Genomic DNA, 14,618 nt, shown 5'->3' on the forward strand with positions numbered 1-14,618 from the left:
GATGGGAGGAGGTTTTGGTAGAGTTGGTTATGAGTATTATTGGAAAGATGTTCAAAAGGTTCAGCCTTCTGAATCACAAGTTTATTTTGGAATAACTTTGATTCTTTAGATAGTTTTGCATTACCTTCAATGAAGGCATATGATTGGCATAACTTTGAATCTTCCTTTAATGCATTGATTGTGATTTAATGTATCAGTGAAAATATTTCATGGATACAATTGGCGTTGACAAGTGTGGGGAAGCGACTATTGGTGAAACTATGAGATCTTCATCGAGAATCCAATTAGATAATGGAGAACATGTTGATTGCGAGAGTCCTATAAAGAATGTTGAAAAGTTGAATGTACCGTATGTGGGGATGATCTTTGATTCAATTGAAGAAGCCAAGAAGTATTATGAAGATTACGGGCATCAAGAAGGATTTTCCATTCGTATTCAAACAACTACTAAGTGTCGACGAGGTTCAAATGAGATAACTGGAATGACATATGTTTGCACACATCAAGGCAAATATAAGGCAAAAGAAAAAGATGTTGAAGCAACAATTGTGAATGAAAGCGCAAATAAGATAATCAGAAGAAGTTCTTCAACCGTTAAATGTGGATGTAAGGCTATGATGCGTGTTATACACGATTACAAGTGGACCGCAAAATGGAGAGTGTCCATTTTCGACGATGGCCATAATCACAAGGTAGTCACACCATCGAAGAGAATGAAGATGAGATCAAATCGTTGTATGCCTACAGTAGCTAAGGATTTAGTGGAAACATTCAGAAGAGAAAATATTCAAGTCACTAAAGTGCCAACCATTCTTGGTGGAGATCTAATTGGCTTTGATGGTAGGGATTGTTATAATCACTTGAGGAATGTTAGGCATAGGGAGTTGGAGGTAGGGGATGCACAGTCAGTATTAAATTACTTCATAACAAAACAGGCTGAAAATCCACAATTCTTTTATGCAATACAATGTGATGATGAGATGAGGGCAACAAATTTCTTTTGGGTGGATGCAAGGTCTAGATTGTCGTATGAATATTTTGGTGATGTGGTGACATTCGACACGACTTATCGGACAAATAAATATGATATGCCGTTCGCTCCATTTACTAGAGTAAACCACCACTTTCAATCTATACAATTTGGGTGTGTTCTTCTACAAGATGAGACAAAAACGACCTTCTTATGGTTATTTGAGACTTGGCTTAAGGCTATGGGGGACGTCACCCAATATCGATGATCACCGATCAAGATTTGGCAATGAGGAATGCGATTGCCAAAGTTTTTCCTAACACACGTCATCGCCTTTGCATTTGGCACATCATGAAGAAGTTTCCTGAGAAGTTGGCTTATAAATACTTTGAAACTTGTGATTTCAAAAGCAAATTAGAGAGGTGTATTTGGTCGACATACACGGGAGAAGAGTTTGAAAAGAATTGGAAGAACTTGATTGTAGAGCATGGATTGGAAGGAAATGAATGGCTTGAACAATTATTTTATTTGCGGGAGTCTTGGGTGCCTGTGTATAATCGGGGTTGTTTTTTTGCTGGCATGAATACTACGGGCCGTAGTGAGAGTATTAATGCATTCTTTGATGGGTTCGTTACATGGAAGACAAATCTAAGAGAATTTGTAGTCAAGTATGAGGAAGCATTGAAAAAGCTTGTTACAAATGAGACCGATGAAGATTTTAAATCAGAACACAAGTTTCGATGTGTGAAGAATGACGAGTTACTTCTCAAACATGCTGCGACAGTGTATACTAAAAATATGTTTGAGAAACTCAGGAAAGAATGGCTCCAAGTGAATCGACTTAAAGTTGAAGAAATGGGAATCGATGATAGATTTCATACGTATCGGATGACAACTAAGTTTGGTAAGTCCGAGGAGTTTGTGTTGAAGTTAAATTTGGATACTTACGAGGGTGCATGTGAATGTAAGAAATTTGAGTTCGTTGGAATAATATGTCGGCATTTTCTAAAGGTGTTTTTCCGTCTAGACATTGATAGTATAACCGTCACACTTTATTCTTGGAAGATGGAGGAAAGGGGCAAACAAATTTAGGGTGATGGATTCAGAAATAATGATCGATGGGAAAGAACCGCCAATTGCATTGAGATTTGGCAATATGTGTCAACAAGCTACTACGTTAGCTAGTTTTGCATCAACTTCAATGAAGAGATACGAAATCTTCACGAATACCTTAAATGAACTATCCAAAAAACTTTCTGAAATTCAATGCGATGAAATGTTAGAACATGAAGTTGTAGTTGATGCATCCCCAGCTGTAATTGATGCATCACAGTTGTTACTTTTGGACCCGAATGTCTCGCAAACAAAGGGTAGGAAGAAAGATGAGAAGGGCAAAGGAAAGGTTGAATGTACAGGTAGATTAAAAAGTAGTATCGAGTTGAGCCAACAAAAGAAGAAACGAAAGTGTGCATCATGTAAAGCATTCGGACACGACAAACGAATATGCCCTATAAATCCATATAAAAAGCGGACATGTTCTACAACCCAAGGTAAGTGAAATTATCTTTGTAAGAAAAAATATCACTTTAAAACATTTATTTATATTGTACAGTCTTATTTATAATTTTTTTTTTAATAGATAATGGTGATATTCAAGAATTGGGCCAGGACATGGAAATCGATCATGAGGGCCATTGAGTTAACAAACATGTTGGAGCAAGTTGCTGTTTTTTGTTCAGTAAATCTGATTAGAGACATGAGTTTTCAAATTTGCTGTTTTTTTGCTACTTGTATTGCATTTTCAGGCCTTCCTTGTTCAAAAGGTTATCCCAAATATTATGTTTTGACATATAAAATTGTTATGACTATTGCCATGTCAGAATGGGTGTTGACATTTTATGTGCCATTTTTGCAGTCTATTTGATGAGTTTGGTCGAGATGGCCCGAGCCTATCAAAGCTTGTATTCGGGCTATGAGAGGCATACCATTTTTTGTTTTCTTCATCTTGCAGACCAATTTGTTATAATCCAAGGTATCACTTCAGTTAATTTTCGTTCCATGTGTTTCAACTTGTCAAACATGGGTATGGTTGTTAACTCATTTGAATTAACAGAAGACATCGATTTAGAGACTATTTAATTGAGGAACAAGAATCGTTCAAGTGATCCAAAATTTATTACCTTGAGGTAGTGACTTTAAACCATAGGTACAGTAGTTAAAACATTTAAATCTGCCTTCACCTGAAAAATGAATGCTTTCAAACCAAGAACCTCCCACTATTAGGAGCACTGACCATAAACTTAATGCATCAACCCTTAAAAGGAAGAATCTTTAAGACTTAGGAACAGTGACATTCAAGATTTTCACATCTTGATATGGTTTGTCAGCCCTGTCTGTTTTCACCTTTTCTATACCCTGTGTACAGCAAGCACAAGTCAGACTCGACCAAGTAGACCTGTGAAATGATAAACAAGCACAAGAAAGAGTGAGTGTAGAAGTGAAAGCCCAATGATACCTGAACCACGTCCATCACCTTTAATCTTTCCTAGGAATCTTGAGGACCACTACTCATAAAAAATGAGAGACAAGACGATAGTGAAGCGTGTTTGGAGAGAAGGTTTTTGAATCAGAAAATCATGATGAACAATATTCTTAGAAGGAATAAAAGGTACAGCATTGATACAAACTGATACATTCCGGTACATACCCAAAACATTCAATGTTTCATATCGGTCTTCACTGATACCGATACATATTAGTGGATACATTCCGATTTTTTAAACCATGGTCCTTATTACTTAACCTTATACCCTACTTTACCATTTATGCTAAATTTGTTCAAAAGGAAACTACTTTTCAAGAACAGGCAGTTGCAATTGTTCTGTTCGAATTTTTTCATCTTGAGTTTCATAAACAGTTGCATTGTTTGATCACTAACTAATGGTCTAGGCATGGTAATTAAGAATAAATGAGACCATCAATTGGGCGTGTTGCCTTAATGCATGTGAAGGAGTTGGGTTTGAAACGCTTATCTTGGGATTGTATGATCTGAATTCTTTACAGTGTTGTCTATCACAAGCTACTTTTTCAATGAATCACGTAGTGATGTTTCAAACATAAATTCTGATTTCACAAACCCAATAAACCTGATTGGAGGACCTTTATGTTCAATTGGCCTTGGTCCTAGAGCTTTGCTCATCTCATGACAATTTGAATCATACATATTAGATCAGCCCTTGTTTGAAGTAATCTCGTGTCATAGATGATCTGTTCTTGAATGCACTCCATGGCCCATTAGGTTCGTGTTTAGCCTCCAATAGTTACTAACACTTGACGCCTATGATATTAGCCATTTGAAGGTATTTGAGATGTCAATGAAATGCAATTTGTATTGACGTTGTTTGGTGCAATCATCAGTTCTACTAGTAGGCATTTGTTGTTATCTATAAAATAAAGTTGGTATTTGTTATGTCCATCTGTGTTTCCAAGAGCTCATTTTTTTTATTGTTGTCCCCATGTTGATCATTTATGGTACATCTGCAATACCTTACCACTGCATACCAAAATCAAATGCAATTTGTATTCATATCAAGTGTTATTTTCATTTTCATGCCTTGTCTTGGTAGAGTGTGAAGTGATATTTCTTGAACAATAGCCCTAGGTGATGGAAAATACCATAAGATGGGAAGCTGTAAACTTGATGGTAGTTATTATAGAGCGTGAGCTTCTACAATTCTACCATGGCTTCATTCTTTCAAACCAGTATCTTGGTCTACTTTCAATTCTTCATTCTGAATAACACTGATCTTTTATATGAATGTTATAATGGAAGCTGTACTTGCTCTCTTTGTAAAGTTCACTTTTCTTTCATGTAATGTTTTGTGGAGATGAGTATCTCAATTCTTTCTATGTTATAAGAGTTGACACTGTTCTTTTTTCTTTGGAATTTACAAGTCTTTTGTTTTGATTGTTATACTTACTTCGTGGTAATAATTGTGGAGCTCCTTCACAGGGTTATGTCATCTACCGTGTCCGTGTTAGACGCGGTGGTCGCAAGAGGCCTGTTCCCAAAGGTATTGTGTACGGGAAGCCTAAGAACCAAGGTATCACCCAACTCAAATTTCAGAGAAACAAGAGGTCAGTTGCAGAGGAGCGTGCAGCCAAGAGGGCATGCTACAGATCGGTTCCAATGGCAGCTGCTGCTTTATCTTAAAGCATCAGAATCATCATGCCCTGTTTTATCTTATTTTTTTGTAAGTGATCACGTTCACAACCCAACAGAGAATGTGTAGTTTGGCACATTGTTGAGGTTGGAAAACATTTAAACCAATTATGTGGGATTTGTAAAGTGTACATCATTTGATTGCTCGGAGATTTTGTCAAGCTGTTAAGTAATTCTACGATCACCTGTACAACTTTCACATATTTTGCACTTTAAAAATGCTAGACAGTGTGTGGAAGAAGCCACGTAACTACAAAGAGTTGGGAAGGAATGAATGGGCCAAGCCTTTAAGGCAAAATAGTTGCCAAATCCCAGTCTTTATTGAGAATTTGAGTTAAACTAGTTTATTTTTGTGGACAGGTAGAGGTTTTACATTTGGTCCAAAACTAAGTTCATGTTTAGAGTTGGTCTAAACTTGTTATTGCTATTTATTTATTATTATTTATTTATGGGATGTGTAGGCTGGAGTTGAACCAACGACTTCGAAGTTGCTTTGCAATGTGTGTATTTTTTCTATAAGGTCCATGAATCTCATGTTGGAGACAATCCAACCATAAAATGGGTCATCCTCACTAAGACATCTTCATTGTCCAAATTTTTTTTGTCAAATCATTAATCTCATGTTGCACAAGGTTTGACAGGCAATTTAACCAATAATTTTGACTAACCATTTGGAAATCACTAACCATGGAATATTTCGTTTAACAATAATTTTGACTAACCATGTGGAAATCACTAACCACATCATAACCTGTTCTTCCAAACATTTTTAGTGTGTTTCCGAAATACCCATTAAATATCCTACAACATTCATCTGTAATCCTGATATTTGGTAATGAAACCACATGACTCAACGTGTTGGAATGCATATTAGTAATGAAATCTGCAAGAGGATAGCTGGTCTCAAACAAACAAGGGGTGGTGTTAAGGTTGGGCTAAAGGCAATAAATAATTACATGCAAGATAAGCTAAAGGCAATAAATAATTAAAGCCATATATAATATACATTCACTCATTAAGATCCAAAATCAATTATTCTCTTGAAATCTATAAGTTCAAAGAAAATACATACCCATGACTAAAGATAATATGAAAATAATTATACAAATTACATGTAATCTCTTAAATACATATGATTTTTTCGTGAATTCCACATGCTCCACTTCACAGAATTCTTGCTTCAAGTCATGGAATTGATCATCTATTTCATGGAATTTCTCTTCAACTATATCACGATTACGCTATCTTCAACAAAGTGTCTTGTGGCTTCCTCATACGATGAAAATGATTTGTAACAAGCTGACGGATATCTATCCACGTATTGGTGACATTCTTCCCAGGTGGAAAATATCCCGGTCTTTCTCCCTACAAAGACAACATAAAACTTGCCCATCTTGATAGCAAACCTGACAAAACCAATTGTGAGTGGTTTCACAAAATGTTCATCAAAGATATATATCAATGTGAGAATTATAATTTTCAGTGAAGTAATAATAAATTCAAATCAAATCAAGTAAATCAATAACAAGAAAATTATCAAAATCACAAGTATATTCGTGCACATGGTCGAAGAGGACCGGAACTGTTTGGGTTCAAATCCTGCCAATAATAAGTTATTAAACTCATTAAAACCAAGCTTACCAATTAAAAATAATAATAATAATTGCACATAAAAAGTACTTTGGCACAATTTGAGAGGTCTAAAATGGAAAAAAGGTAACCTGAAAAAGGGGTGGATTGAGATAGTAAGAAAATGCTCTAAATGTGGCTCCAGGCAACGAAACCGATTTCATGTTGGTGAACCAAATAACTGGAACAAGCCATTGACAATGATGGTGCATGCTTCTTAATTTTACAAAGGCCACCACTGGGTTTGAAATAGTTATCATTTAGAAATTTAAACTAGTAATGATGCATGAAACAGTGAAACTAGTAATGGGATTTGATTAGAGATGACATTGAAATGGTGGAAAGGAGAATAAGGAAATGCAACACAACTTGTACTGTGGCCACATTCTTTTGTATTGCACTCACTATGTTTACTCTCTTCTTTTGACTTGGGTTCATCTGTTAGACTCATTACTTTCCAAATTGCATGAAAGTGGCCGAGGAATAAAAGAACATAACACATTTTTCTTTAAAGCCCATAACTTCACTCGTGACATTCATAAGCACATAGGATATTACACATATGGAATTTGCTTAAAACTTATGTTTTTTCATCGATAAAACATACATATTCTGTTATCTTTAATAGGTAAGCGGCTCACCAATATGCGAACCAAAGACAAGTGTACACACTCATATCATTATATGATGGTCTAAAGTCAGCAAAAATATTAAGAAATAATTAAATACCATGTAAGACCAAATGATAAGTCAATTCATAGTAGCAGCCCACATTCAGCTGGAGAAGAAGGTACAAGATGATGAAAAAGATTCACTATCAATATGCAAGCGATTTGATGAGAATTTCTTACCAAAATGGAAGATTGTTTCTTTGGGCGCCCCTTCCGTACACGAACACCAATGGTACCTGAATACCAGACTCCCAAAGTGAATCCTGCTTACAAACCAGCGGCACTGCTCCAAATCCTTTCCTATGATGCTGATTGTGAGATCTAATCCGCATGAGTTTATCCCTTGAACTTTTACTTGGACTTTCCAGTCTTCCACGGCATGATCTTGATTTCAGATTTGATGATTCTTCAATATACCTTCGAGTAGGCTTGCGCAATCGCTTCTGTGTTTACAAGAACACTTTCGTGTTCGTGCTTCGTCGATGGAGTTGCAGCGTGAGAGAGGAGGGTTTCAACGAGAGAGAGTGAGAGTGAGGAGGTTCGAGGGTTTCAGCGGAGCGAGAGAGAGAGAGAGAGTTTTCGTCGATGAGTTGCAGCGAGAGAGAGGAGGGTTTTCGAGGTTTCAGAGTGGAGCGAGAGCGAGAAAGAGAGAGGGGTTCGAAGGTTTAGAGAGAACAGACGAGAGCTCTCTATCATTGTAATTCACTCGGGGAGGTGGCACTAATAATCATATAAAAGAGGGTTGGCGCTATAAAAAATAATAACTTATAACTGTCATTGTAATTCACTCAGGAGGTGGCACGAATAACGCCAAACATGAGGGATGGTGCTGTAAAAAGCCCATAACTTATAACTTAAACGAAATCAACAATCTCGACCGTCCGATTCAACAATATCCAACGGTCGGGTTTCTTTGTTAAAACAACTGATAAAACACATGCATCCGAATGCCTCCATATATATATATAGGAAATGTTCAGCACCCTAAGTTTTACCACACACTTTAACAAAACGTTTTTTGTCCTACATGGGTTAGAAGTTTTGGAATGGGCTGATTTTTGGTGAGGATGATCTCTATGATTAGAAGATCATCCTCCCCAAAAAATTGGCCCATTCCGAAATGTTTAGCCCCATGTTTACAAGTTGAAAAATCGTGGACCGTCCATTTTTTGTAAATCATTTTTTGGGGGTTAGAAGTTTTGGAATGATCTGATTTTTGGTGAGGATGATCTCCTCACAATAGAGATCATCCTCACCAAAAATCAGCCCATTCCGAAACTTCTTACCCATGTAGGACAAAACACGTTTGTTAAAGTGTGTGGTAAAACTTAGGGTGCCGAACGGGACCCATATATATATATATATATATATATATATATGGTCTCGTTCGGCACCCAACTATTTACCCAATCATTTGCCCAACCATTTTTGTCTTACATGGGTTAGAAGTTTTGGAATGGGCTGATTTTTGGTGAAGATGATCTCTATGGTGAGGAGATTATCCTCACCAAAAATCAGCCCATTCCAAAACTTCTAACCCCATGTTTACAAGTTGAAAAATCGTGGACCGTCCATTTTTTGTAAATCATTTGTGATGGGGTTAGAAGTTTTGGAATGGGCTGATTTTTGGTGAGGATGATCTCTGGTGAGGAGATCATCCTCACCAAAAATCAGCCCATTCCAAAACTTCTAACTCATGTTTTGAAAAATGTTTTGCCAAAATATTTGTTGCTGTTGCTGAACAAGACCCATATATATATGGGTCCGTTCAGCCCCAACCATTTACCCACTATTTGCCCAACCATTTCTATCTTACATGGGTTAGAAGTTTTGGAATAGGCTGATTTTTGGTGAGGATGGTCTCTACGGTTAGGAGATCATCCTCCCCAAAAATCAGCTCATTCCAAAACTTCTAACCCCATAAAAAATGGTTTACAAAAAATGGACGGTCCACGGTTTTTCAACTTGTAAACATGAGGTTAGAAGTTTTGGAATGAGCTGATTTTTAGAGAGGATGATCTTCTAACCGTAGAGATCATCCTCAACAAAAATTAGCCCATTTCAAAACTTCTAAGCCATGTAGGACAAAAATGGTTGGGTGCTGAACATTTCCCTATATATCTATATATATATATATATATATGGTCCCGTTCGGCACCCAACCATTTACCCAATCATTTGCCCAACCATTTTTGTCTTACATGGGTTAGAAGTTTTGGAATGGGCTGATTTTTGGTGAAGATGATCTCTATGGTGAGGAGATTATCCTCACCAAAAATCAGCCCATTCCAAAACTTCTAACCCCATGTTTACAAGTTGAAAAATCGTGGACCGTCCATTTTTTGTAAATCATTTGTGATGGGGTTAGAAGTTTTGGAATGGGCTGATTTTTGGTAAGATGATCTCCTCACCATAGAGATTATCCTCACCAAAAATCAGCCCATTCCCAAACTTCTAACCCATGTAAGACAAAAATGGTTGGGTGCTGAACATTTCCCATATATATGGGTAATGTTATTTTGACAAAATCTTAGACAATATTCTAGACAAAGCATTTTGTCTTGTATGGGCTAAAAATTTCGGAATGGGTTGATTTTTTATGAGGAAGATTTCTATGATGAGAAAATTATCTTCGCAAAAAATTAGTCAATTCTAAAATTTCTAACCCTTATTTATAAGTTGAAGAATTGTGAACCGTTAATTATTTACCATTAGTTTGTAACCATTTTTCATGTGGTTAGAAGTTTCAGAATTGGCTGATTTTTAGTGAGGATGGAGATCATCTTTACAAAAAATAGTATATTTCGAATTTTTTTAGTCATATAAGACAACTTTGTTTAAGATTTTGTGAAAATAACCCGACCCTATATATATACACGTAACTACTTTGAGATCTGTTAAAGAGTTTATGAATGCTTGAAGGGATAGTCTGTCATGTCATTTTTGAATTAACATGCTCTCCTAGGATGTATGATTGGGATCGTAAATTCATATGTAGTATGAGATGCATAAGAGAGTAGAATCACAATTGAGATCTGGGAGATTCTGTTCTATCTTTACCAGTGAACTATGTAATGTAAATGTAGTTTCTAGACGAGTAGACATGCCTTATGAGAGTCATATGTTCGTCTGATAGGTTTAAATGAAGATGACTAGTCAATGATCATTAACAGTCTAGACTAGTCGAATGTATTGATAGTTCGTGAAAGGACTATTACCTTATACTCATAGTAAATGGCCAACCTTAGTAGGATAAATGTTTACCTAAATGTGGTAAGTGTAGCGATCAACTACAAAATCAAGAATTAACGATGGGGTTCCAACCTAGTGAAGTCTGGGACAAGTGAATCCTGATTGAGAGGTATTCAGTTTTGATTCTCAACACTCTTATCTACTATACTACCAATATTTGTATTTAGTTATGTTAGAAATGCCATCTGGATTAATTGAATTATTTACAAATTGTGGATTTACTTATGTTTGCGACATTATTACATATAACTTTATTCCTGTTTACAAAGAAAAACCCTAGATGCGTTTCAAATCCTTTAGAATGATTGTTTCATACTTAGGGGATTATCAGTTTGAGATATTTGTTTACTTGGTGAGTAAGTCCTTTGTTACTCAACATACCATTTCAGTTATAGATCTACCCTTAGTTGAGGAGCTTCTAGAGAAATTCCGGCTTGTATGACACATGGGCAATCAAAGTTCACTCCAAGCAAGAGTTAGCACTATTTCTATTAGTCTAGTTGTAGTTTAGGTTTAGGGTCTTTTGCTTTATTTTTGAGTGAGAGGGTATTATTTGATTTTAGTGAGAGGATTCTCATATATTGGTGATGTTATGCTATTTCTTTCTATTATTATAGTTTGAGTTTAAAATTTGAGTACTCATGTACTCAGATATTTTGTGAGTATGTTGTCACATTTAAAGTTCAGTTTTACTATATTATCATCTTAACCATGTGTTGACTAGTTATGTTAGACTAGTTATGTTATTATCATCTATAAATAATGTTATTTAGTGCCTTGGATTTTAGCATAGGATTATGGGGATTCATATTAGGATTTGGGGACATTAGAAACACTCTCCTATTTTAGTTTATTGGTTATGTCCTTATCATATGTATGCTACTATAATGAAAAAATGTGTGTATTGTTGATCGAAATTCATGTTAAATAAAATTTTAAATTATAAAAATACCTCTAGCTAGATTGATACATTAATGCATTCAAAATAATCTATCAATTATTGATAAACATTGATCATATAACCTCTTTCCCATATAATGAATTTTCTATATTAAAACCTTCAAGCCATCTAAAATTGATTGCAAACTTCATTTAGGTTCATGAGTTCATTGGTGTAACTTATTCTTTTCCTTAGAACATTTAAACACATTAAATATATAGTTCAATTTACTAGTAAAATTAAATTGGGCAGCTCATAAACTTTACTTGAATAAAAATCAGAGAACAATGTTCTTTTGATAACATTAGAAATGCTGGAGTGAATTGATTTATTATGAATATCGAGATTATTCTCGGTAGAAATCAATTCTTGAATCATCTCCATGTGAATTCCAAGAGTATTTAATTTAGTGTCACAACAACATTTTTGAGATATAGAGACAGATTTTTCTGTCGTTACAGGGTACATTTTTCGTCGGTAAAAGTTATTGTGGCGAATGAGTAGTGGAACTGAGATCCGACGTTGTTTCCTCGATCGCTAAATGTAACGACGGATAACTTGTTTTACTACTATAGGTAATACCTTTAGCGGCGCTGTAGATACGTGGTTTCGCGATTACGATTGCCATATCTACTAAGTTTAGGAGTCGTCATCATTCATATTGTAAGAGGGTGTGAATGGTCACCCGATGTACATTTTTCGAAAAAGTAACATTTTGGCATTTTAGTGACTCGCGATAGATAAGGTACTAATCAAACCTTGAGATTCGGGATAAGCGACTTGGTTGGAGAAAAGGGAAGGTGTTAGACACCCTTTTTTCCCCACCATGTGGTGGTAACCTCAACTCAACTCGGTCATTTCGAGTATAAAATATGAAAAATAAAGTGCCACGTGTTGATATATATATATATATATATATATATATATATATAAAGACAATCCCTCTCTCTCTCTATAATAAAGACAACTCACTTACACTCTCTTTCTCTTAAATAAAGACAAGACATATCCCCCTCTTCCCCCTCTCCCTCTCTCACTCTCTCACTCACTCTCTCTCTCTCACTCATAAAGACGAGACATCAAAACAACTCACTTACACACACACTCTCTCTCTCTTAAATAAAGACAAGACATATCCCCCCCCCTCTCTCTCTTTCTAATAAAGACAAGACATCTCTTTTCTTTTTTTTTTATTCTCTCTCTCTCTCTCTCTCTGTAAGACGAGACAAGGCAAGACATGTGGTGGATAACCTTTCTTCCCCTCTCCTTCTCTCAACTCAAACTGCTCAAATACTCTGCAAATAATTTCCATGGCAAGCCTGAGCTTCAATCCAACTAGAATTAGAAACCATAAGCTTGAGATTCAAGACCAATGGTAGATATTAGAGGGAAGAAGGTTTGGGAGCTCGTCGTCTGTGTTGGTATACTTTCACTTCAGTATACCAAGCACTTCCCAAATAATGCCATCAATGGTATAACTTTAAAGGATGCATTGATACGATTAGCAATGAATTGGGTGTTCCTTGCCAGAAAAAATCTTATTTTTTCAAGTAATTTTTACTTTATTTAACTTTATTTTGCCTGTAAATTAACTGTAAAAAATCAAAGATTTTTTATTATTTAAATTCGAATCGAATATTTTCGGATATCTGATAATTCTTTCGGATGCAAATTCGAATAGTTGTTAGTGATATCCGATCGGATTCGAATTTAGATATAGCACCATCCGATCGGATATAACACTATTTGTTGACAGCCCTAGATCCACCAATATGTTTTATTCCGCAACATTTACCTCATTTGGTGGTTTCACCTGTTCATACAATCGTTGTAGAAGAAGATGTAACAATCCAACCAGAACCCAATCTTCAAGTGGTGGTGATCTTAGTTCCACAACCAATCATTCTCATTAAGAGATCTATCTGAGAACGCAGACCCACTATTACAGATGATTATGAGGTGTACTTTCAGGAAGGAGATGTTATTAAAGGTGATGTAGATGATCATTCTATATTCAAAGAAGCGATGGATTCAAATGAATCTCAATTCTGGCAGAAAGCAATGAAAGAAGAATTGAAATCTATGAAAAAGAATGAAGTATGGGAACTAACGATACTTCCAGAAGGTCGTAAGATAGTAGAATGCAAATGGATTTTCAAAACAAAAAGAGATTCATAAGGTAAGGTTGAGAGGTATAAAGCAAGATTTGTGATGAAAGGTTTCAAGCAAAAGTTAGGTATTGATTTCAGTGAAACTTATTCTCTAGTTTCTTCTAAAGATTCACTGAGGATTATCTTAGCGATAGTGGCACACTATGATTTAAATTTATATTAGATGGATTTAAAAACTACTTTTCTGAATAGTGAACTGGATGGAGAGATTTACATGGCACAACCTTATGGTTTTAAATTTGATAAAAAAAACATCTTGTTTACAAGTTGAAAAGATCAATCTATGGATTGAAACAAGCATCAAGACAATGGTACTTGAAATTTGATCAAGTGGTATCGGTAACGGATTTAAAGAAAATATCGTCGACAAGTACATATATCTCAAGATGAGTGGGAATTGATTCATCGTACTTGTGCTTTACATTGATGATATATTGTCGGCAAGTAATGATGTTCATCTCTTGTGTGACACAAAATATTTTTTGTCAAAAAATTTTGACATGAAAGATATGGAGGATGCTCAATATGTTTTAGGGATTAAAATTTATAAATATAAATAAGCTGGGTTTTTGGGTTTGTCATAAAGGGTATACATTGAAAATGTGCTCAAAAGATTTGATATGGATAAATATGCCACTGGTGAGGCTCCTGTGGTAAAAGGAGATGTATTCAACCAAGATCAGAGTCCCAAGAACAAGTTTGAGAAGATATAGTTTGATGCATCAGAATATGCCTCAGTAGTCGATAGTCTTATATATGCAAT

The 14,618-nt window shown here is 35.6% G+C and overlaps 2 protein-coding genes across 2 annotated transcripts; both read left to right on the forward strand.

Annotated features, from left to right (window-relative positions):
* Nucleotides 1-209: 209 nt before the first annotated feature.
* Nucleotides 210-1,238, forward strand: LOC147380921 (protein FAR1-RELATED SEQUENCE 5-like). Its single transcript, XM_086431050.1, has one exon. It carries the CDS (start codon nt 210-212, stop codon nt 1,236-1,238), a length of 1,029 nt encoding a protein of 342 aa, XP_086287176.1.
* On the forward strand, nt 1,235-2,062 carry LOC147380922 (protein FAR1-RELATED SEQUENCE 5-like). The gene has a single exon (XM_086431048.1). The coding sequence runs from the start codon at nt 1,235-1,237 to the stop codon at nt 2,060-2,062; it is 828 nt and encodes a 275-aa protein (XP_086287174.1).
* The last annotated feature ends 12,556 nt before the right edge of the window (nt 2,063-14,618 follow it).

The sequence above is a fragment of the Akebia trifoliata genome, unplaced genomic scaffold, assembly GCF_017979445.1.
Source record: "Akebia trifoliata isolate Shusen 1 unplaced genomic scaffold, ASM1797944v1 Contig00877, whole genome shotgun sequence".
In the NCBI taxonomy this organism is placed as follows: domain Eukaryota; kingdom Viridiplantae; phylum Streptophyta; class Magnoliopsida; order Ranunculales; family Lardizabalaceae; genus Akebia; species Akebia trifoliata.